Source organism: Amblyomma mixtum, chromosome 3 (assembly GCF_055824585.1).
Source record: "Amblyomma mixtum isolate Tamu chromosome 3, ASM5582458v1, whole genome shotgun sequence".
NCBI classification, from domain to species: Eukaryota; Metazoa; Arthropoda; class Arachnida; order Ixodida; family Ixodidae; genus Amblyomma; species Amblyomma mixtum.
This window is the reverse complement of record NC_143014.1, coordinates 249,080,317-249,105,641: the sequence shown is the minus strand read 5'-3', so window position 1 is coordinate 249,105,641 and position 25,325 is coordinate 249,080,317. Positions and strand designations below refer to the sequence as shown.

Below are 25,325 nucleotides of genomic sequence, written 5' to 3'. Positions count from 1 at the left end.
GTATGCGAGAACTCTCCACTGACACAATGCTGCTTACGGTACGAAAACCCGTTGAGTAAAAAAAAAAACATTCGTGAAGAAAATCAGTTTCAACTTCGCTTCAGCTATTCTAAGGTCAGATTAAATTTTTAACCCGGTCCTTCCTCGGCCACCAACTGTGTAACTGAAGTAAGACCTGTGGTGATTTAATTTCGAGACATTGAATGCGCCCAGAAGTAGACTTCTGCCGGGGTTGTGGGGTATTAGCGAAGCCGGTGCGAAGTTCGTAGCGGAACCCCAAATTTGACAACAGGGGAGCTTAGAGTAGAAGTATAACGACTTCTTAGGTGCATTATTTACACTTCGTCTGAAAGCTAGAGAACTCGAGAGTGCCGGATCGAATCTGCAAGGCGTAGCCCAACAAGGTGTTCTAACCTCTTTGGGCTGACTCAAAAGTCATAAGCCTCGACGGATTCCAGTGTACAAGAGCGGAACGCCACGGAACTCATCCATGGGCCCAGTGCAGCTCACAAACACATGTTTTGTTTGTGGAGGCGCAGAGTAAGAGCGCTATCATAGCGAGTAGACGACCAGATCCCAAACTAAACAATTCACCCTTTACTCAAGATAATGGACTAATGAAATGCGTGCGGACACACCATTTAGCAGGTGCGCCTTCTCCTGGAACCTCTGAAGGATGATGTGGTTGAAGTGCTTCGCTGGGGTGTTGAGAGGGATAGAACGCAGGAGGGTTCGGTTTAAATTTTTATCTTTCGCAACGCGCACGGTTGAACTATTTGCAGATGCGGTCGTGGACAGCTATTACATTTGGAGCGTTTAAAGGCAGTTTGGGTCCCCTTGATGTCATGAATAGTATGGGCTTCAGAATGGCAGCCGCTCACGCCGATATGATTCCGTCTACACCGACGATAGCTGAGATAAGCTCGCATATATTATAACGCAGAGGCTCCCTTCTACAGCAACATCACGTCGTGCCTTTGGCGTCCGATTTTGTTCTGGTTGGGGCAGAACACGCTGTCACGTTCTGCGGTGTCACGACACGCTGACCCTGACACTCCCATTGTCGTCCTGTGTGCGCATCAGCCGCTGACATTGGCGAGATATCCGAGTCGGCGGAGACGCGTCATCGCCCTCCCTCCCAGCAGGCCACGTTCTCCGACTCATCGTCGCGGCCTTGCTTTTGTTCCCCGGAAAGTCTGAACATGACGCGGAGCATGCCAATGCACCAGGGGGATCGCAACCAGAGGGACGACAGCGGACAAACCTGCCGACAAGGCGCCGACATCATGTATCCAGTGGCCTAATGGTAAGCTCTGTGGGAGGGGGGAGGGGGGGGGGTTATTATCGAAAATGAACATCTCGATGAGAGACCCGTCTTGGGGTGACTTGTTATTTTAACTCCACGGCGATTGTATGACTCTGCACGCGACTCTTATACGTATAGAACCCTCTCACCACACTCTCTCCGCACTGTTCCGACGCGTGTGCTCGTGGGTATCCCCATCACACGCTTAAGTGTGACGACTTCAGCTACTTATTCCTTCGTGAGATTTTGTAGAACCGGGCGACCAGAATCCAAATAACGACCTACTTCTCGGACATTCACCTCATGTTGCGTCAAGTATTCGTAGGCGCATTATTGAATAAGAAACGAACGTCCCCTCGAGCTCAATTACTCTCTCTGCGGACGAGAAAATTGGCTACTGATGTGAGAAGCACTACCTGCAGTCACACACAATGCGTCTTTGACGAGACGTTCTCCTCTGAGGTCATGTGACTTCGTGGGTGAAATTTGTTGATGGGGTAGATGAAAGACCCCACAGCGTCACTACTGCTTGTTGGCGTCGTGATTCGAACCGACGCCCTCCTAGTCATTCGCCTGTTACGACGAGTCACTCGCAGTTCCGTGCTGTGTCATAGCGCTAGTCATACCGCCCCTCTGGTCTCGTATTCGGTTTAAGCTTAGTGGGTCTCACGCGACCTTTTCGGTCCACATACTGAGGAGGATTTAGCGGCTCGGTATGCAGCGACTTGCGAACTTGAATGATGCTGCCATTCCTTTTCACAATAAAGCAGCACCCCAGAGTCACACACGTGCACCATTTCCTCCATAACAAACATAGGAGCAGCCAAATTACAGTAACACAGTTACATTAATTCAATAACTTTTTCCCTAAATTGAGGTCTTACGTATCATGTCCAGTAATTTAATAAGGCAGTGAATCAGTTTGCAGCAGTAGTTTCCAGGAAGGTATACTAATTGCCTTTGAAACTGTTTTTATTAAAATGAACAACCGCTCTTTATGTCGCAAAACTATGCTTACTTTTGTTTTCTGCTTAAGTTGTATCATACAATATTAGTCCGTTTTGTGAGGAATGTATAGCAATTCTGTCGTGTCCGGTCGCTGTGTTGAATGCAGCGAAAGACGCACACGGTACTTTTAGACTTCGTTTATTTAAAGCCGATGAGGGTGCGACCAGCGTCGACCGAGGCAGGAGCCGAACTGGCCGCCCGAAGAAAGGAGGGAGTGGAGAAGCGTCCACGGAAGGGAGTGGCTTCCCAGAACAGGAGGAGGGTGCGGGGGCGCACCGTGGGGGGGCATCCGGCGACAGCGTGCGACGAGGGGCAAGCGGTCGTTAGGAGGAGGATTGAGTGGTCGTTAGGAGGAGGATGCGAACTGTCGTTAGGAGGGGAATGCGAGTGGTCGTTAGGAGGGGGCGCACACACACAAAAGCAATAAGGGGACACAACACTTCCTTCCCCCTTAGAAAGTTGCCTGGTATCGTGCAGGGGGTCGGCGCTCACGCGTGGAGGCGCGCTGGCTTTGTGCGCTCGGGGGAGAAACACTTGTAGGCTGGCTGTTGTTCGCTGTGTCTCCTGGGTCTGTCCTGGGCGAAGTCTCTTCTTCCGGGAAGAGGTGCCAGGCTATGTGGGAAAATGGTGCACGTGTTCTCTCCGCTGGCGGACAGCTCTCAGACGGCGTCGTAAATCTACGCAGCTGGTTGAGATGTCGGCGTGCTACTGTGCCATGTATGTTGACGAGCCAAGAGCGCAGGCCTATGCGTCTGACAATTGTAGCTTCCTCCCAGCGTGGCTTTTTTAGAAACTGTCGGGCGAGGACGCGCTGCCCCTCATTAAGCGTGCCGCAGCGCGGAATTGCTTTTTCTTCCCGGAACGTCTCTGCCTTTGGCTCGGGGAGGATGGCTGTGAGCTGGGTTCGCATTTCACGCTCGAACATCATTTTCGAGGGGGTCTCGCCTGTTGTGCTCTGAACCGTCGTGTGCTGCTTGAAGAGAAAGCGCGCAAGGCGGCGCTGCAGCGAGCCTGTCTGATCTCTTTCAAGGGCGCGTTTTAGCTCGGCTACGTAGCGCTCGGCTTGTCCGTTTGTCGCTGGGTGGTAGGGGGCCGATGTAACTGATGAGATCCCGTTGTCGCGATAAAACTTGAGGATCTCCGCAGACACAAACGGTGTTCCGTTGTCCGACACTACCTTGCGCGGCAGGCCGAACGTTGCAAATAGTGATCGGAGGTTGTCAATGACTGCTGCCGAAGTCGTCTGTCCCATTTGCCTTATCTCAAGCCACTTTGTGTAGGCGTCTACGACCACAAGGAAAGTGCAGCCCTCAATTGGTCCTGCAAAATCAATGTGCAGTGTGTGCCATGGTGTGTCTGGCTTTTCCCATTCTGGGACAGGAGCTTTCGGCGGGGCGCTCCGGCTGCTCTGGCAAGGCTTGCATTCTCGCACCACTGTTTCGATGTCGTTGTCAATGCCAGGCCACCACATGTAGCTTCTGGCACACTTTTTCATTGCAACGATGCCCCGATGTCCGGCGTGGATGAGAGACATAGCTTGTGCGCGTAGTTCTCTCGGCATCACAACTCGGGACCCAAATATGATGCAGCCGCGATGGGTGCTCAACTCTGTAGCTCGCCTGCGGTAAGCGTCGAAGTTGTCCCCTTTGAGTTTATGCACGTTGCCTTGTTGAACAGCTGTGTAAACTAGCCGGAGAGCTGCGCACTTCTGCGTAGATGCTGCAACTGTGCCTGCTGTAAGCGGAGGTTCTGGCAGTGCTTCGAACATCAGAACGTCTCCTGGTGGAAATGGTTCGTCAACAGTTGCGTCTAGTGGCAGACGGCTTAGCGCATCGGCGTTTTGATGTTTACTCCCATTGCGGTAGACCAGAGCGTAGTCGTACGCTGAGAGTTTGATGGAATGCTGCGTCGGCTCGATGACACCTTGCTGCTCCAGTTTGTCCAACTCTTTTTCAACTGAATCTCGGAGAGCAAACGGCACCGGCCTGGCCTTCAGAAATTTGGGTTGCGCGTTGTCCAACAACTCCAGTGTGACCGGGGGTCCTTCGTTTCCTGGAATCTCTTCCGAGAATACTCTTTCGTATTTCTCTTGCAGTTGCTCAACCATGTTCTGGCTCGGCGTCTGGTGTATGCCGCATATCATCACGCCTAGTGGAGAAAACCAGTTTCTCCCTAGAAGGCTTGATCCTGTGCCCTTCACAACAAGCAGAGGTAGCGTATGGGTCTGGCCGTTGTAGTTAACCTGCACGTTGGCAGAGCCCAATAGTGGCAGATTCTGTCCTGACCACGTTCGCAGGTGCGTGTCGTCTTGTTGCAGGGCGGGTGCGTCAGATGGCCATGAAGTTCGGAACGTGTCCTCACTGATCAGAGTACAGGCTGCGCCGGAGTCCACCTCGAACTTAATCAGCTGGTGATGTACGCTTACTTCTGTAAAAATCTTCGGTCGCGTGCCGAGATTCATGGTGTTCAGGTCGTACAACACAGATGGTGTTGCTGATGTTGTTCCATGGAGATCAGATAGCGGCGTATTCTCTGAGGCGTTGACGCTGTGATTAGGCTGGGAAGGTGACTTTATCTTGGCAAGTCTCCGTTTCGTAATGCATGCTCTTTCGATATGCCCTCGCTTGTGGCAAAAATTACACGTGGCTGACTGGAATCGACATCCCTGGGGGTTGTGTTGGTCGTCACACCGCCAGCAGCGTTGTGCCTTTTTGACCGATTTTACAACAACAGAAGGCTTGCGCACCTGGTTGCTTGTCTGGTGTACCGGCTCGGTGTTCCGGCGAATCCCTCTCTGCTGGTGACCGGCGCTCTCCGCTCGAACGGCGATGTCGTAAGCTTTGCTGAATGTGAGGTCCTTCTCAGCGAACAGGCGCTGCTGCAGTGACTCGTCACTCAGTCCGCACACAAATCTGTCGCGTAACATCACGTCCAAGGGAAGCATGGTGGTGTTAGCAGAAGAAGCTGCGTCTGCCTCCTGCCCGGTAGCTGTTGTCGACAGCGTTCCAAAATTGCAGTCGGCAGCGAGCTTCTTGAGCGCGGCTACGTAGGCGCTCACAGTTTCTCCTCCCAGTTGATCTCGTCGTTGGAAGCGAGCCCGGCTGTAGACCTCGGATGGCCTTGGGTCGTAGTGCTTTTGCAGCGCTTTTACGATGTCGTCGTAAGACACTGCCGTTGGTGTGCTTGGCTGAATAAGGGCGCAGACAGTATCGTAGGTCTGCTCCCCGCACAGCGTCAGCAGGTTGGCCCTCTTCAAGGCTGGGTCTGTGATGTTGTTAGCTTCAAAGTAGAACTGAAGGCGTCCAACCCACGATGACCACGATGAGCCGTTGAATTCTGGTATCTGATTGGGAAACCCTCGCGTAGCCATGGCTTGTCAATAGCGTTGCGTAGCGCGGGTCGAATCCACTTTCTCGTCGCCACTGTCGTGTCCGGTCGCTGTGTTGAATGCAGCGAAAGACGCACACGGTACTTTTAGACTTCGTTTATTTAAAGCCGATGAGGGTGCGACCAGCGTCGACCGAGGCAGGAGCCGAACTGGCCGCCCGAAGAAAGGAGGGAGTGGAGAAGCGTCCACGGAAGGGAGTGGCTTCCCAGAACAGGAGGAGGGTGCGGGGGCGCACCGTGGGGGGGGGCATCCGGCGACAGCGTGCGACGAGGGGCAAGCGGTCGTTAGGAGGAGGATTGAGTGGTCGTTAGGAGGAGGATGCGAACTGTCGTTAGGAGGGGAATGCGAGTGGTCGTTAGGAGGGGGCGCACACACACAAAAGCAATAAGGGGACACAACAAATTCATAAAAATAGAAAAATATCCGCAGCGTACGAGCCACGCCATAAAAAGGTGTAGAGGAGTCTTGGAGCTAAATCAAACCTGTATATAGCCGACGACCGGAATTTAAACACGGTCCGAGGACTCTGCTTCTGAAATTTGTTGAATTTAATTTGATCAAGGTGAATTCGCTTTATCGCGTATTTTTGAAGGCTCGAAGCCGTTAGAGTTATGAGTGGTTGTTACAATTGAAGAAAAAAACGCTATTTCAGTAAAGTACAATGCGAAAAAGTACGGCATAATTGTGTATTATGTGGTGATCGGAGAAGATGCAATTACTTTTTTAAACATGTTTCGGTCGATTATTTCCACAAGTGACCCAGGCATTATATTTGCTTATTAGTGATATTTGCATTGAATGAATGAAAGAAGACTTGAGAACGGCAGTCAGGGACAGCTATGATTATTACATGAAGGCGCTGGTTTAGGAAACAGTTTCTTCAAAGGTTAGTACGATGGTTGTTATTATATGTCAGTTGTATGCGTCATGATTTCTTATGAAAGTGAATTTAACGTTTCCATGTTTCATTATGCAACGCTCCAGGACAAGCGGGAGTAGTCACGGAAATGAGGTTATTGCGCAATAAGTACATTTTAAAATAAAATTTTTGTTTATAAGATTTTCTCTTCTTCACTTCTTCACTTAGGCTTTCTCACCTTAAGGTTTCTCCACAACATCATGCATGATGGCTCGCCGAGCTTCAACAGTTATAATTATGGATTTCTTTGCTTGAATGTGCGGAAGCTGGAAACCGAAAGAAAGTCGAATTTTGCTGTAATGGCAAGCACATCCATAATCATTTTCTGCAAAAACCATTGGTACGAAATGGGCCCGCAACATGTAACGTTTGCGCAAATCCTACGTCAAATAAAACATAAGCCAGATCCTGCTGATGCATGGATCAAAATGAGCAAAATTCACTCGTGAGAGAACTTTTGTTAGTTTGAGCCTAACAGCTTGGACTGTTTTGAGCATGGTTTAATTTATTCCGTCTTCAGCTCTACGTTGTGATCGACTGCAAAGGACACGAAGCCATTAACGAAAGATCTGAACCCTGCAGACGACGATAACGACGGGGTAACGATTAGCCTTGTTGCCGAAGAAGAAAGGATGCTTATCTGCTACACGGAACGTTAGAGCATTTAGTTGTACTAGTTGGCAGTGGGTTTATAAATGCTCTTCTAGCGAAATGGCAGAGTCAGACAAGAAACGATAGGACAGCGGTTGTCTTGTTGCTTTGTATTCTGTTTGATGCTACCCTTTTGCTTACTAATCATAAATTTAGGATTCTGCAGCGAAGTTGAATACATTCTTGATGTCATACATCCTCATATGTTTATTTTTTTGCTGCCGAAATGTGAACAGAAGAAAGAAAGCTGTCGTGTAAGATCTTGTGACAGCTAGCCTGCTTTTCCCGTTCTCTTGCTTGTGTTGGTGGAGCACAGCGGTGCCCTTTATTGCGCACAATGAATTGTTATGACTTGCTATTTTGCTTAAATCATATGATATTCTGTTCACGTATTATTTTTATAAACAGAGCTTGAATTACTACTGCAGAAATAAGATACTCTGTACAAAACTGAGTTAAATCGAGTGAGTCTCATCGAAAAGAGCCACATACAAAGTTTACATGCTGGTATCGAGTAAATTATTTGCATTATTTTTCATTCGCCGATGGCGTAGAGTTCTCCCAACACGCAAAGCATATCATATAACAGCTTGGATAGAGCTACGGTTTGTGCGGACAAAAAACTTTCGTGCCTTTCTCAGTTCCCGTTTGGGAGGATTTGGCTGGTTTGAAAAAAATAAATAAGCCTTAAACATTGTGAGAAGAATAGATGGCGGCAAATGCGGCCAAGCAAATGGATGCGTCAAGACCTATACAACAGATGTCTTGAAGGGGTTTGCTAAATTGCGAACCTCATTTGAGACGGCAATGCCCTCTGTCAATTTACTCGGTGGAAAAGAATGCTGTGCTAATACCTGTACCGATGCGGAACCAGGCCATTTTCTGCAACGTATTTAGGAAGCTTGCAGCAAAGGGTAGGGAAATACACTCGTGAGAATCCTCGCGAGACGCCACAGAGAATGTTTAGTCATACGTTTTTCCTATTCGAGCTTTGATCTCGTCGTTGAACAGTATTTCCCGTTTTCTGTCACTGACGTTTCGTCTCTTAAGGACTAAGCATAACCATGATTCCTGATTATTGAACTCTATTGGAAGCTTCTCGTGAGAGCAGCCAGACAAATCTCACGGCGAGGATTAGAGCCGAGAGGTCCGGCCGCTGCGGGAGTCATGCTGCACTCAAGTGATTCCAATCCGACGAGCGCACCCACTTTTTTCTCGAACCCTCTTGTTGACAGTCACTGGAGAGGCTTCTGTGCCTGCACGCGGAATAGCAATAAGGAAAGCGCTGAATACGTCAGGTGATGAACGTTGCGACTTCTGCGCCATTTCGGTTCACGAGACGCTATATGACCTGGCCATCCGAGGGGTGGTTTACCATGCGCTCTTAGGAGCGTTTAGGCAAAACACCTCAGTTTTCTTGATGCTTCATTTAAGGCTGTAGGTGTAGACAGATGGGATGGAGCGTCACTTGAGGCGCACCGACCAAAGTGGCCTGCGAAGTAAGAAATGAAGTGGTACGGGCATGCGTGTAATATAGCTAATGACGAAAGTATATTCTTGGCGCCACAGGTCACTTCACTTCACTACACTTTATTACCTTAAAGACCCCCAGTTAGGGGGTATTACATAAGGGGTGTGTACAGATAGAATCAAACTATATGTACAAAGATGTTATTCGTTAAATATGGCAGTTATACAATTCCACAATGAGGATGGACAGGTGGTTGCAGCGACGTCGTGTGGAAGGCTGTTCCAGTCTTTGGCTGAGCGAGGAAAGGCAAACGCTGTGGTATGAATCTGTGGACGGGAAACTTGCAGTGGATGACCAAGGTGGAGTGAAATGCGCGGTGGAGGGCTAATGTAGGGTGGAATACGCGATGAGCTGTAAAAAAACTTATGAAATAAACACATACTGGTGATAAGACGACGACAGGCAAGGTTTGTTAGGCTCAACTCCGCTTTTAAAGATGATATCCTGATATCATATAAATAACAAGAATGAATGAATCTAGTGGCTCGGTTCTGTAGCGATTCTAGTGATGTTAACAAATAGATTTGGTTAGGGCTCCAAATGGGGGATGTATATTCAAGTTTTGTTCGAATGAGGGACTTCTAGGCAAGAAGCTTAACCTTTGGCGGTACATGGCGCAAATGACGTTTCAGGAAACGAAGGGTTTTGTTAGCTGATGATAGAATGTTAGTGACATCCGCATTCCAGGTTAGATCCTGGCTTAGGGTTGCACCCAAGTATTTATAGCAATTGGTGAATTCTACTGCGACGCCAGAGATTGCGTAAGGGAACAAAAGGGGCTTGCGTTTGCGGTGAAATGACACGTGTTTGCACTTATTGGGGTTAAGCTCCATGAGCCACTGGCTGCACCAGTCTTCTGTACATGATAGGTCGTTTTGGAGTGCTAGCTGATCGGGTGGGTTATTAATTGTGCGGTAGACGACACAGTCATTGAGAAACATGCGGATATTAGAGGAAGCATGCATGGGTAAATCGTTGATATATATAAGAAAGAGAAGGGGACCAAGCACTGAACCTTGAGGAACGCCTGATGTGACTGGGAGTGAATTAGAGGATTGGTTATTAACATATACAAACTAGGAGCGACCTGCTAAAAATTGTTTTAGCCATTGTAAAGCATTAGGGTTTTATTTTAAAAGGCAAAGTTTTAGTAGTAAGCGTTCATGAGGTACCTTGCCAAAAGCTTTAGCAAAGTCCAGAAAGATTGCGTCGGTTTGAAGGTTAGAATCAAGATTTATATGCAGATGGTGAACGAAAATGGCTACTTGTGTTTCGCAGGAGAAACCCTTACGAAATCCATGCTGAGATTGATAGAAAAAATGTTTTGAGTCAAGAAAATGCATTATTTGCGAAAAAATGACATGCTCCATAATTTTGCATGGCACACTGGATGGTAGTTAAGGGATGATTCTTTTTTACCTGATTTGAACAATGGAAGGACCTTAAGCACTTTCCAGTCGCTGGGTATGTTACCTGTGTGCAGTGTTTGAGCGAACAGTAAAGATAAGTATGCTGCAGAAACGTGCCGAGTATTATTTAACAGGATCGAGTTTATTTCATCAATACCTGCTGAGGATGATATTTTATATTTTCGATAATACAGGCGATTCCATGTGCAGGAAGTGTGGGTAAAGGCATTGGAGATATTGGAAATGCAGTTGTATCAGGTGGTGGCACGTCAGTTTCTTCAGTGAAAACAGATGCGAATGCAGTGTTAAATATGTTCGCCCAATCAACCTCGCTGGCCTCTTGTCCAAGTGCGTTAGTAAGAGTGATAGTGCGTGTCTGCTGGGGGTTTAGTACTTGACAGAATGTTCGCGGATTGTTGATTAAGATTTTTGGCAGATCTACACCAAAAAATGTGCGTTTAGCGTTTCGAACGGATTGTAAATACACGTGCTCAGCCTCGTAATACTTATTCCAAGGGCATGGGCTTGGGTAGAGTTTTGCTGCTCGGAATAGCCGTTGTTTTCTTGTTTTCGAGCGTTTTTAATGACTTCGGGAACCATTGCTTACGACGATTGGCACAAAATGTTATGGTGGGAATAAATTCAGACGCATGTTCTAATACTTTTGTTTTGAAAGTTTGCCAGTTATTTTGAACAGATTGGTCTTGAAAGCCTGTTTCAAAAATTAGAAAAAAATTGTGCAGTTGGTTGTTTATCGTCTGTAATTACCTCTATCGTACAAGCGGATCGTTTTTTGATACGATTGGCGCAATCCGGTGGCAAAGGTGAAGGTGGCATGTAAAACTTTGTGATCGCTAATTTCGCGCAGGTAAGTAAGGGATGATAAACTTTCAGGGCGATTAGTCAATATCGAGTCCGAAATGTTAAAAGATTCGTGTGTAACGCGTGTTGGTTCCTTTACTAATTGGGTGATGTTAAAGTTGAGACACACATCAATGAAATTCGTTATTTCTGCGTTGCCTATTGATGTTATGTTGTGCCAATTAATGCTAGGGTTGTTGAAATCGCCAAAGAGAAGGATGCATGCGTTAGGGTACTTAATATGAAGTTGGTTTAGGCAACAACCAAGGCTATGCGAGAAATTTGGGTTACTGCTGGGAGGTCGATAGCAGACACCTAGTATGATTAGCTGGGGAGCGGAACGACAAATTACCCACAATATTTCAAGCTGCAAATCGATGTTAATAATTGAACAGGGCAACTGTTGGTTAGTGGCAATAAGAATACCTCCGCCTCGGTAGTCTTTGCGATCGTTCCGAAACACGTTCAAATTTGGTAAGTCGGACAGAACTTCAGAATCGGTGATGTCACTTGTTAGCCATGTTTCAGTTAGTATAAGTATGTAGCTTACGGATGAGGAAACAAGATTAGAAACATGCTCGCGCTTGGGAATAAAGCTGCGTATGTTTGTGAAGATAATGGAAAAAGAAAGATTTGGAATCTTTTCTTGAGGACTATTGAGTGAACGCACGGTTGCATGATGATGAGCCGATTGCTATGTGAATTCTTGCACCGTCTGTGAGGATTCGTCGAATGCATAACGCTTCGAACCAATATGCAGTGTTTTGTAGCGCAATGAAAATGCTGTTTCTTTGCTTCGGGCGAATGCAACGAGCTGTTTCCGTGCGGCACGAACCCAGATTTCTTTTTTGCGCACAGAAAGACGACACAATGAGACAAGGTAGAGAGGACGGAGCGGAATCCTGTAATCCAGTAATATACGTTGTGGGGCTAGTTGGTTCATACTCAGATTTCTTTTATGCGCACAGAAAGACGACACAATAAGACAAATAATAAGACACAAATAAGATAATAAGAACCCGGAGTGAAAAATCCTCGCCAGTGCTATAGTTGGTACCCTTTAGCATAGTGCATTTGGAAAGAATTAACTCCTTCGTTTTAAAGGAGGATAAATTAACTATTATTGGGCGAAGATGTTCGGTTGAGTGGCGTCCAAGACGGTGAGCACGCTCTATTTGTTTGGGATCAATTGTCAGCTTCAGGGTCTCATAGCAGTGGCGGATGACTATTTCTTCGGATTGGGCATATGTTTCTGATGGGTTGTCATCTGTGATGCTGTAGAAAATTAAGTTATTTCTTCATGAACGATTCTCGGCATCGTCTATGGGGGCATCTATTTCAGAAATCTGACCGCTTATTTCAGTGGTATTAGCGCTCATTGTGTCTAGGCGAGTGCGTAGGGCAGCTGTGTCTTGATGGAGCGTTTCAAGGTCAGCCAGTCTCTTACTTATGTCGGCAATAGTTTTTTCGGTAGACGTGAGCTGGTTCCTGAGTCCCTGAACCTCACTGGTTAGCTGGGACTGACCGGCAGAAAGCTTTTGCAGTTCTTCGAGAACTCTGTCGGGGCCTGGGTTTGTTTCAACATCTCCGGCCAGCAATAGCAGAGAACGAATAACATTCGCACACTCAGCAGCAATAGAAAGGCAGCACCGTGGACTCGGCAGCTCCAGAAGACAATAGTTGCTCGATCTTTTGGTAAAAAGGCAGTAGGGTTGACTGACCTGCATGGCGAAGATCATCGGGTTGGATGACCTTACCGTGGCAATGCCACCGAGCTCGCTCAAGAACGCCAAGAGCGAGCAAGGCGCCACAGGTACGCCAAGAGCGAGCACGTATGGGGAACAAGCATATATGTCGTTACTGCATCGAGACTCGCAGGTGACGACCGGGAGAAATAATTCCTCTAAACTGCCATTTTAATTGTTAAAATGCGTGATAAGAAAAACCGTAGTACAAAAACTTTTGGACAATCTTGGGGAATTGTTCGCAGAGGCTTTATCTCTCAGCCAAGCTCATGGATAGGGCTTTGGGCCTAATAAGTTTAAATTAATTATGTGGTGCTATTTATTTCAACCTTTCATTTTGATAAATTCTGAAATCAGCCATACTTTTATAAGCCATTAATGACTAAATTTGCCTTTACTACTTTGCGCTTCGTAAATTTTAAGACTGCATTAAAATTACATTGATATTTTGCTGGCGTGACCCACCACGTGTATACAGCAACTGACCTTATGGCTGTCAAAATTTCTAGTTTCCGAGTAGATAAAAGAATTGCGAAGTGCCTTGGAAAACAACAAAGCAGCCTAAAAGGAGCGGTTTTCTGCAAGGCCCAATTTTCGGTACGGTGCACGGCAACCGAAAAAGATCGTCCTGGATTACGTAACCATTTATTTATTACAATAAGTTACCCATCTAAACTTTTGAAGTGTTCAGGAGGGCTGGCTCTTCGCGCTCTTACGGGGAAATTTTTTTAGCAGAAGGATACACGTGGGGTAAAATGCTACGTAGTTTTATGCGGGGCCTAAAGTAACGATAATTGTTTTATTGCTCGCTCCAAAACACTACCCTTGTTTTGTCGACCTCCAGGATTTATCGGAACGTACGAAAAGAAAAAAAAAACATGGACTAATGTTTGGCGCAAAGAAGGCAAGAAGAGAGCAGTGGAGAGCATGAATAAGCGCCGGCGCAGCCAAGCCTTTTGGGGCGCCTAAAGACGCCCACCACGAAACAGTAAAGAAAATGACGGAACGTGAAGAAGAGGAACTGCACAGAATTTCTTTGAAATCGAAGGGATGCACTTCTTTCCACGACTAATAAAGGTTTTTTGCAGAAATACATTCTGCCAATTGAGCAAGCTCTGTTAGGTTTGACCTCCAATCACGTCGAAAACCTTCCGTTCACGTTCTGCGATCGAACTAAGTCGCACGTCGATTCGACGGAGACGAAGGGAGGGAGCTGCAGCTGCGACGCTAACACTGAAAAAAATGTTGCCAAGAAGGCTTGAAATTCAAAATGATTGCTTAGACAGCATATATACGCAAACCCTGGCTGTTGAACTGCCTGTAGACTGAGCGGGTCATTGAGCAGAGCAGTACCGGTTTCTGCCTGGCTACACTGTTTACATGCGGATTTTGGTCACAAATATTGTTTACATATCTATGAAAGCATGCTTATGGGAAATCTTTGCAATATTGAGTGAAGTTATATTTTAGAAGCCCGTGCCATTCTCTCCCGTTGGTGGGGTGATATACATTTCAAATTTTCGCATATAAATTTATGCTGTGGTCTGCTTCAGCTGTCCCTTCCATATTTCCCGAGTGAGATGCCCGGGCGGTAATGAATGATTCTGTCACATTTGTTCGCCGCTGTTTACGAATGAGAAAAAGAAAGCGGTGATGTGCAAATCTGTGCCGCGTATTGCGCCGCCCTCCCCTATATGAGGCAAGCATGGGCTCTTTAGCTAACGGGTGTTCTATCTCGCGCCTGACTGCAACTGAACATGGGCCGACAGAGGTGCACTGAATTCTGCTTCTCGTAAAAGCGTGTACTCATTAAAACAAAAGCCTAGCGGAAGCGAGGCGTATCAAAGTGTCCCCGAATGTATGTTCGCAGCGCAAGAGCTTTTCACTGCGTGGTAAGCGCTGTAGCAGTAAACTCACCACCCTTCCTTCATTGCCCGCGCAGCAAGCCAAAAGGGGCAACAAGTTTGTTACGTGTTCCTGAAAAAAATGGCCACCACAAAGCCTCATGAGGATGAGAATAGGTCAACTATGAATTTCTTCCCTCTCAATACAGCGTAAGCTTGATCAAGGCACGCGGCGAACCGGAAGCAGATGAGCGAGGATCAGCTGCAATTTTAAGCTAACTCATGATTGTCTGCAGCACAGAGACCGCGCTTTTGGTTACGCCTGTCGCTGAAGGCCGCTACCCCGGTCGTTGAACTCAACGGGCACTTTCTTGCTCCGTGAGCACGCACAGGGATACCAGGGCGCGGTGTCCCGTATTCCAGTTTGTTTGCTGACGTCGCGATGGTACGGGATCCGCGTGACAAACTGTATGTGGGAGAAGGTTGTGACTGAGATTCCGGCGCCACCTTTATAAGGAAAATTGTAGTGAGTAGGCAAACGTATTTGTATGAAATGCGCAGAAAACTGTGAGCGCAGCACGCTGACGAGACTCTTAAATCAAGATTTCCGCCTTCCGACAGAAACTTTCCCACTTAGAACCAGGCAAGACACAACGCAGCTCTGACGGGGCGAGTGCAGAGAAGTTGACAGACATAGCGTTGACAGATAAGTTATGACCCTGATGATGATGTCATCCAAATATAACACCTCAACGTTGAAGGCAGCAGCGTTGGGACTTCTTAAATGCAAAAGCACCACTTCACTAGCGATTCTGAAGAAGCCGATGGGTCTTTGAAGCCTCGACCTTTGAGTTTTGCCCTTGAGTTGAAATGACCTCGGCTGAATTTGACTGCCGTTTGCACTTGGGTTTGCTAGGGTAGAAAACAGACATCACCTAGTCTCAATTGGAATTGGCCGACCTCCAAAAATGGGGTTGCCCACCCCTGAAATTTGGGGCCCAACTCTCGGAAATTTGAAAATTGTGTTGACCCACGTTCGGAAACTACTTGGGAAACCCCCAAAATGAGCTTCGAACTACCCTTAAGTTTGGTGGCCCGCACTCAAAAATTGTTAAAAGTCAATTGACCCACATTCGGAAACGAGCTGGGACACCCCCAAAATGGGCTTGGCCGACCGCTGAAATTTGGGTGGCCTACTCCCGAAAAATTGAAAATTGAGTTGACCCACATTCGGAACCGAGCTGAGACACCACCAAAATGGGCTTGGCCTACCCTTGAAATTTGGGCGGCCCACTCCCGAAAAAATTAAAATTCAGTTGACCCACTGTCGAAACCGAGCTGACACCCCCCAAATGGGCTTGGCCCGCCGCTGAAATTTCGGTGGCCTACTCCCGAAAATCAGAAAATTGAGTTGACCCACCTTAGGAGCCCAGCTGGGACACCCCGAAAATGGTCTTGGCCCACCCCTGAAATTTGGTGCCCACTCCCGAAAATTTGAAAACTGAGTTGACTCACGTTTGGAGCCGAGCGGAGGCACCACCAAAATGGGCTTGGCCTACGCCTTAAACTTGGGTGGCCCACTCCCGAAAATTTGAAAATTGAGTTGACCCATGTTTTGAGCCGAGCTGGGACACCCCCAAAATGGGCTTGGCCCACCCCTGAAATTTGGGTGGCCCCCTCCCGAAATATTCGAAAACTGAGTCGACCCACGTTCGGAAGCCTACTGACCGACAACAATACTTAGATTTCACTAGCCATCATCCAAGACACTGCAAACAAGGTATATTCGTAGGACAGGCAACGAGACTAAGAAGAATATGTAGCGACGACGATGACTACCTGAAACACCTCCACTCGCTAAAAAACACACTAATCACCAGAAACCATCCACAGACAACCCTTAATAATGCGTTCCAACGAGCAACCACTTTGAAACGAGATGTAGTTCTTAAAAAACGAACAAAAGCTAACAGTCAACGACCTCCTGCACTTATAACGAAATACTCAAACGCGCTTCCAAACATAAACAATATCCTGCGGAAATACCACCCCATTTTAACTGGTAACGACCGTCTCAAGAAAATATTTCCCGACGCACCAAGGGTAACATACAGACGCAACACAAACCTGAGGGACATCCTGGTGCACGCTAGGCTCGGTAAGAAACCACCACCGACAGTAACTTCATGCTCTCGACCCAGATGCAAGACATGCAAACATTTACAAAGGGACACTACGGTTAAAAGTACGGCAAGCGATTTCAGTTTCGATATAAAGACCAGTTTTGACTGCACATCGTCCAATATTATCTACATGCTCCAGTGCTCCTACTGCCAGAAACAATATATCGGAGAAACCGGACAAACAATGAGTGCCAGATTAAACGGGCACCGGGCTGACACAACACGGAATGAACAGAAGGCAGTGTCGACCCATTTTAATCAACGCCATCACAAATTCGACGAACTCAAATTGTTCATTCTTCAGTCAGGCTTCAAATCGACTAGGGACAGAAAATACAGAGAAGCATTCCTAATCCACAAATTTAAAACACTGCAACCAACAGGGATCAACATGTCCAGAGGAAACCTGGAATCTCTCAGGTACATTCCAGGGTCAGCATAATTTTAAATTAAAAAATCTTGCACGTGGTCAGACTATTTCCTAGAACCTCACATAAGTATATTGTCGCTCCTTGCACCCTTCCCAAGTCATATCTTCCACCCCATTTCCGGCCTTGTCACCCTCTTCCTTGGTCACCTTTTTTTTTCTTTTTTTTTCTTTTTCTCCTAATCCCCTGCTACCAGTTCTCGGAAACCATGACACTCCTGTTACCCCCTCTTCCCCCACTTTTTGGCTTTCTCTGAACACGAGCCATTCCCCCCCCCCCCCCCCCCTGCCTAGTCCTTCCTTGGAAATGCCCCCCTTCCTTTCTCCTTCCAGTGCCAGCCCCCCCCCCCTTTTTTTTTACCTTGTTATCATTTCCCTGTACCACGCTGACTAATCCTTTTATCTGAGTTTTGCAGGTTCACCCAGCGCCTCCCCCCCCCCCCCCCCGTCGCAGCCCCTTCAAAGCCTTTTGTTCATTGCATACCCCCCGGATATAGGTTGTTGCACTATTGCAGCCTAGCGAATGATGATTCACCTCCCTCCCCTTCCTGACACGCATCCCCTCCCACACCACTTTCCTTCCCCACCCCCGGGGCCTTCCTCCTCGGAGCGAAGGCCCTATATAATCCCTGCCGATGATGAACGCTTTGCCCAGACGAAGACAAGTCCCCTTGTCGAAACGTTGGCTCTAGCAAACTGAGGTTTTCCCCTCCCTTGTTCATTTTGTGATCGCCAAGGACCATCTACCGCACCCTCTCTCTACCATGGACTTCGGAACAGTTGTTTTACACAAAGTTTCGTGCTTAGCTGTGCTAAATCATCATCCATTTTTTGGTTGATCTCCAAAGTTCTAAATCACGAGGTCTTAGATGGATGATATTCTAAGCCTACGATGACAGTAGTGTGCTGCTGTCAAGTACGGTTTCGTAAGCCTCGATGGCACGGCATCGGCTAAGTGGAAAAATTTTCTCGTTTACTGAGATTTCAGTCGATGTTAAGAGCATAGGGTAAACCAAACCAAAAATAAACAACCAATTTATGGCTTTATACTAATCTCGAAACCTCGAATATGATTTCGATAATCGTATTCGATCGGTTACATGATTTCCACGTAATGTAAAAGGCAGAAATGGCGTGTTTTCAAAACTGAATTTCTTATTTTCTAACCATTCATTGCATTTTTGATTCATTTGGTCCTCCTCAACAGTCGCTGCTTCCAGTGACGCAGGTCGATTGCGAAGACGTCATGATGGTCGTGGCAGAAACATGCCCGTAGACGCGTTACGCGTCCGAGCACGGCGGTCATGAACGTCGGAGCCCGACGAGAAGTTGGACCCGCCTGACGGGCTTAATCGCCGCTAATCTAGTGTCGGCAAAAAAACTGGGCGCCGTTTGTGCAACGAAATGGCTCAGCGTGGTCCGTGCGGCGCGGCCGAACTGCATGCATCATCAGGGGGTGGCTAGCGGCCGTACCACGACCAGGTAGGCAGTGTCTGTGATTGGGCACTTTGCTTTCTCACCTGCTCTTGCGTTGGTCACTTTGACGTCACGGCCAAATGAAACGGCTTATTACAGAACACGGCCCTGGGAATTTCACTACCGGAGAGTATTTTAGTGGGGGCAGATGCAGAACTGATCAAAAGGGAAGCCACAAAAGAGAGCTGACAAGCAAAATAGCACAGAAAGGAAACTTGTACTCCCTGGATAGATAGCGGCTACTCAGTAGGTGTTTCATTGCAGGTTGTTTATGGGAAAATTGCTGAAGTAAGCGTATGTTTAGTCTTTGGTCTCGAAAATCGCACAATGTCATTTTTGTTGTATTTGTCCAATGTTGCATATGATGAGAGCAAAGACATTATGGCCTCAGAAAAAAACAATAAAAATCTGAATATTTGGTACGAAGCCACAATTATAGTGCAGTAAAAATAAGCCAAAGTGAGGAATTAAATATTCCAAAACCCGAATGAGCTATGTTGCTGAGAACACGGGCACAAATTTACCGTAAATGGATCGGAAGTATAGGCCTAACCTGAACCCTAAAAAAAACCCAGACGGGCGAATGTAATGCGGAACCCTAAAGTACGGTGCTCATTATCCAAAGTCTCTTTGCGGTATAAAACTCCATTAATTATCATTAGGCTGAGGTTTACTCCCGTGAGTTCTCAGGTGGACGAGATATGAAGATAAAGGAAAATATTTTTTCTATTCCGCCGCCTGATGCATAGCGTGGAGCATGTGGAGCGCCGGGCAGCACATAAGCATGTGATCATTCAGTCAGAAAATCGCCTTCACGATACGACAGCGCCATCTGTGCTGACAAACACCGCCCTCAAAGGTGGAAAAATCCCAGGTACTGTTCTCGCAGACATGACGACAGCGTGCTGGGCAATCGTAGTCAAGGACAGTACACGTGTGCCTCGCTGTCTGGAAGAGATCGGTTTCTGCCATCCGGTGTGTCACCAGAAGCTTTCCTTTGTGCGTCTTGAGCGCACGTTCGCCGCCGACCGTCCTGGTAGAAAACCGAGCCAGGCGCTGCGTGCAGTTCGTCATCCGGTCCCACGCTGGCCGACTCACGCCACCGGCGCTGCTCTGGGCTCCCGTTGGCTGCCGAGCTGCCTCGACGTGTTGCTGCCCCAGCCGGGGAACCAATGGGCGGGTCGCAGACAAGCGCGAATAAAGAACCGATGACGCTGGCGCTGAAAGCAAACCCTCCTTCCTTTTCGATGAAGAGTTTGAATATTTTAGGGCCAGAGATCCATCAATTTTTTCTTTCAACTCTGCATTAATTTGAGCAGTTAACGATCGGCGCGTGCCGCTTGAATTTGATGAAAGTAAAATCATAATATCAACGACGAGTTACCAGAGAGCAGGATATATTTTACATCAATAGCAAGTTTTTTTCAACACTAAAGCGTGCTTGGTTTATGGCATTGGTTATATCGTAGTCACGCCCCGCGTGGTTCAAGCAGTAAGACAGAACGTCTTCTACCTTCTACGTGGACTGAACCGGGCCGGCCGTACCCCGGCGCCTGCCATGACATGTGGTGTCGCGAAACATGCTGCCTGCTCTGCACAGCGGTGCAGCTCTGCTGTCTAAGCTGGCAGCCATCTTGCTGCTATCAGTGTCGGTCTTCGAGCGCCACTGATGCTGAGGAGAGCAGCTGTCAATGACTGAAAATCCCCAGAAGGACGATTCTTGCGGCCATGCTTAGCAACGGCGCGTACTACGGCACACCCATACGTAGTGTGCGAGGCGATTGCTTTCCGAGAAGAATCAGATTCTGTCGTCCGGTCTATCACTAGACGCTTTCCGTCGCGTGTCTTGCGCACATACATTCGTCTCAGACCGCGCTGGAAAAACACCTAGTTACGCAAGTAGCGCACGCCGCCATTCGGTCTGACGGTTGTCGATGCGTGCCAACTTTTTTCCACTGCGATCCTATTGGCTGCCGCGGACTGTCGACGTGTTGCTGCCCGAGCCGAAGCACCAATCAGAGGCTCCCGGCTCGAAGACAATGAAGTGTAGAGGTAGCGAGAAGATATTAGAGAGTCTCCGGTAGTCGCAGCCCAGTAGGCGTATGCCGGACAACCTCCTCACCTGGCCACTGCGCATGCGCTGCAGGCATCCGGCTGGTATGCTGTACGTCTACACGTGCCGTTACTTACGCGTATGCCACAACTCCCCAGTGGCAGAATACTGCTTACGGTACGAAGACAGGTTGAACAAAAACAAAATATTTGCCAAGAAACTCAGTGTCAACTTCGTGTACACTGAGCTTCAGCTAATCTAAGGTTAGATTAAATTTTTAACCCGGTTTTTCCCCTGGCCAGAAACTGTGTAATTGAATTAAGACCTGCGGCGATTTAATTTCGAGACATTGACTACGTCCACAACTAGACTTGTGACGGGTGTGGGGTATTAGGGAATCCGGTGAGTAGTTCAGTTCGTAGCGGAACCCCAATTTTGACAATGTCGGAGCTTAGAGTAGGTGCATTATTTACTAATGCACTTATTAATGCACTTCTTAGGTGAATTATTTACACTTCGTCTTAAAGGTAGAGAGCTGGAGAGTGCCAGAACGAATCTGCAAGGCCTAGCCCATCAACGTGTTGCAACCTATTTGGGCGGATTCAAAAGCCATAAGCCTCGACGCCTTCCAGCGTGCAAGCGCGGGACACCACGGAACTCACTCTTTGGTCGAGCGCAGCGCGCAAACGGATGTTTGGTTTGTGGAAGCGCAGACTAAGAGCGCGGGCACAGCGAGTAGGCGACCAGACGGCAAACCAAACAATTTACCCTTTAGTCAGGATGGTGGAATAATGAAATGCGTGAAGACCTGGAATTTAGCAGCTCCGCCTTTTCCCGGAACCGCTGAAAAATGACCTGGATGGAGGCCTTGGCTGGGGCGTTGAGAGAAACCGAGAATTCACGAGGGTTCGATTTGAATTTTTACAGTCTTTTAATGTCTTTTTTTGGAGAAGCGATCGTGGCCAGCTCATAGCATTTGAAGCGTTTAATGGCAGCTTGGGGCCGCTTGATGTCATGGATTAGATTGGCTTGAGAATGGCAACCGTTCGCGCCGATGTGATACCGTCTACACCGATGAGAGGAGCGATAAGCTCGCATAAATTATAACGGAACGCCTCCCTGTTACAGCAACATCACGACGTCCCTTTGGCGTGCGATTTTGTTCTGGTTAGGGCAGAAAACGCCGTCGCGTACAACAGTGTCACCAGACGCTCACCGTCGCACTCCCCCTGTCGTCCTGTGTGCGCACCAGGCACCGACATTGGCGAGATATCCGAGTCGGTGGAGACGCGTCATCGTCCTCCCTCCCACCAGGCGACGCTGCCCGACTCATCGTCGCGGTCTTGCTTTTGTTCCCAGGAGAGTCTGAGTATGACGCGGGGCACACCGACGCACCAGGCGGATCGCAACCAGAGGGGTGCTTAGCGCGCAAACCGGCCGACAAGGCGCCGACATGATGTATCGAATGGCCTAAAGGTAAGCTCTGTGGGTGGGGGGAGGGGAGGGTCATTCTCGAAAATGAGCATCTCGATGAGCGACCCTTCTTGTGCTGACTTGCTATTTTAACTCGACGGCCAAGCTTAGGCTCTGCACGGGGCTCTTATAGGCATAGAATACTGTCACTGCACTCGTAAAACCTAGACATCCGTGTTCTTGGGATGAAAGTTTTGCCCGTTGGAATTTTTAGAGGCACGTGTTGTACGTGGAAGTGGTATTGTTGATGCGCATTTTTTTCGAAAAATGGGTGCAGCGAGAAAAAGGTTGACAGACACGGTGAAAGACACACGTACGATACACAGACCATATCCCCCCGTACAGCCCAAAAAATACATTTGCGCAATACTTGCCGCATTAGAAGCGGCGGAGAAGCGCCGATGATTGATCAGCTATACACAAAGACAGTCGACTAGAAGAGCATATCTTCGCCCTGAGGGTAGGGTTGAAGTCTTGGTATGAGCTCGAGATAGAAGTAATCAGGCGCTTGTATGTTTCTGTTGGCTTACGTGCTTAAACCGCGAGCTGGCCGGGAAGGCGGGCACTTGACACCATTTCCGGGTTAATAATTTAACAAAACTTCTGTTTGGGCTAGATGGTGCATAGCTTATATTGAAATGAAATTTAAGCGCCCACGAAGGGGTGGAGGGACACATTTGGCAGACCATTGTGCGAACTGCAGAGCGTGCGAGCCGCGGCTGAAATGATAAAGATACTTGGCAGAGGCGGTGATAAGACCGCACGTGAATTATTAGAAGCCTTTCACATCAGGAAGAGGGGGCATGGCTGTGTGAGTGACACGGCAGTTAATCTTTTGCAGGCAGAATACAGATACCTTGAGCACGCATTGTGATATGACGATCGGTTTCTTTACAGCGCATGTCTCGTTTTATGTATATATTTCGCTCTCTTACCTGCGAATAAATCAGATGAAGTTAGCGGCTATCCTGTGTGCATCCTCCTCTTGTGTGCGTTTTTAGTGTGCGCTTAAATTTCATTTCAATATAATAATTTAGTCGCCATACGGAAGCAAGTGGCGCAAGTGAGCAAATTCTGTAATATGCATGGTAGGCCAAGGCTTCGCTGTAGCACAGCCAGAGCGGCGGACAGTGGCTCACCCGAGCTCGTCCTGATTCTTTTTGTCGAAGGGATTGGCAAAACTTGAAGGCGCCGCATATGCCTGGCGCTCACTGCGCAAGCTGTGGTGCGATGGAGACGGCAATACGACCCCCTTCACCGTTTCGACCCTAACTTCGATCTCCCAATGCAATGTGGCCTGCACAGGGACAAAGGTAATTTTGTTCATTGGAGTCATTTGAATGTGGCGTATATTAAATACTGCGCAAAATCCGCGAAGTCTAGAATTAAGCATGCCCAACTTAATATATTCGCAAATACCTCATGTTCGTGCCTCGCCTGGTAGTTCTCGCTGATATCAATGGACTACCATTTCCTTCTGACGCAGAAAGGACTGCCTGTGTTTATATCCGGAACGGCTTGTTCTTGTCTAATATCGGTTTGCACCAAATAATTAAATTGCCGGAGTCACTTCCGGCAACAGGGGACGGCAAAAGGAGGACGGTGCCCGGACTGGATCGACGCCATCCTGACAAGAATATGAGTGGCGCTGTGATCGTGGTGCTCCCCGACACACCGACAAGCCGATGGCATCAACAAATCAATGGTACACCGACAAGCATGGCTGGACGGTACCATCCGAGACAACCTGAAAAGCAGCCGACGTGATCCCGGTTCCGAAATCTGAGGCGCTAGCGACAGACATAGGGAACTTCACTCTTATCTTGCTTGCGTCGGCGCTTTGGAACCTGGGAGCGAAAATATGAACTGGATTCATGGTCGCTTGCACAGCATGGTTTCTAGGACAACGCCCGAACTAGTTTCTATCGATCCCTGGCCATTGAAGGAGGGCTGGCTGATTTGGTGTGATCTTGTATTTAATTTGCAGCAGCAGTGCTCAGGCCATTCTTTTCACAGACGTCGAAAAAGCATACGATGGTATGAGCCATGCAGAAATCTTATACTCTATTGACGTAAAACTCCATTTGCTTTCGCGGGCACAGAGATTTGCAAAATCATTCCTAGAAGGCAGAACAATTATTGTACGCTTCAACTGAGACACCGCGGGGCCATTTGATCCTTTTGACGTGTGCCTCAGGGATCAATATTGGCATCGATGTTAGTCAACATGCCTTTTATTGTTCGTGCTCGGCGCCCGCAAGATATACACTATTTGCCAAAAGAATTAAGGCAATGGGGCTTATTTCTTTCATAAACAGCGGAGAACTTATGGCACCCTGATGCACGCTGATGCCATCAACATGCGGGTCATTTTACGCAACCTGTTGTTAACTCAAGCGACTGCACTTTCGTCAGCTTTATATATGACCGTCGGCCTCCGTCGGCCTCCACTTATCGGGGAGTAGAAAAATCTACGCAGAGGACTTATGACTGCTTACGTGCTCTGAAGGCAAAATCATTAATTTTTTAATTGACATTTCATTCTTCCTTTTGGATGATACACCTACTCACATTACCACACAGTCGTAGGGAAACACATACACTAGGTTCACCTTCATTCGCCACAAAGCAACGCGGTTTGGTGGCCTAAAAAAAATCCAGGCTTGCAACACATTTCCGGGAACAACAATTTTTTACGCTATCCAGGTACTTCACTGCGCCAGACATTACATACAGCGTTTCCAGCGTATATTTGGGACCTTTGTTTGATCGTCTAAATTTGAGCCCATGCGGCGTGATAACCTTTTCAGGCCTGTTTGTGCAGGGGGGCTGCGCCTAGAGAACCTGTATGTGAAACAGCTAGTTGCCATTTCTTCTTTTTTTCGAGATTTCTCACATCCGTTCTTTACAGCATTCTTGCAGGTTAACTTCATGACTCTACTTCCAAACTTAGTAGTTTCTTCCAGTTTTAGTGAGCGCCCCTGTTAACTAGGCATTATGCAGGAAGTTTATGCCTCCGGGCGGTTTTTGATTGTTCAGCTTTCGAATGAG

The 25,325-nt window shown here is 47.8% G+C and overlaps 1 protein-coding gene across 7 annotated transcripts in view; it reads left to right on the top strand.

Moving 5' to 3' along the window:
• Positions 1 to 25,325, top strand: part of LOC149354285 (uncharacterized) — a 101,344-nt gene that overhangs the window by 37,113 nt on the left and 38,906 nt on the right. For 2 of the 7 annotated variants that reach the window (XR_016291269.1, XM_089583259.1), the window contains 3 exons: positions 22,161 to 22,277; positions 23,444 to 23,587; positions 23,857 to 23,979. Coding sequence is in view for 6 of the 7 variants with exons in the window: in XM_089583259.1 (XP_089439385.1) it covers positions 23,560 to 23,587; positions 23,857 to 23,979 (151 nt within the window). In the remaining variant the exon portion in view is untranslated. The other 5 variants (XM_089583264.1, XM_089583261.1, XM_089583263.1 and 2 more) reach the window with 3 other exon arrangements.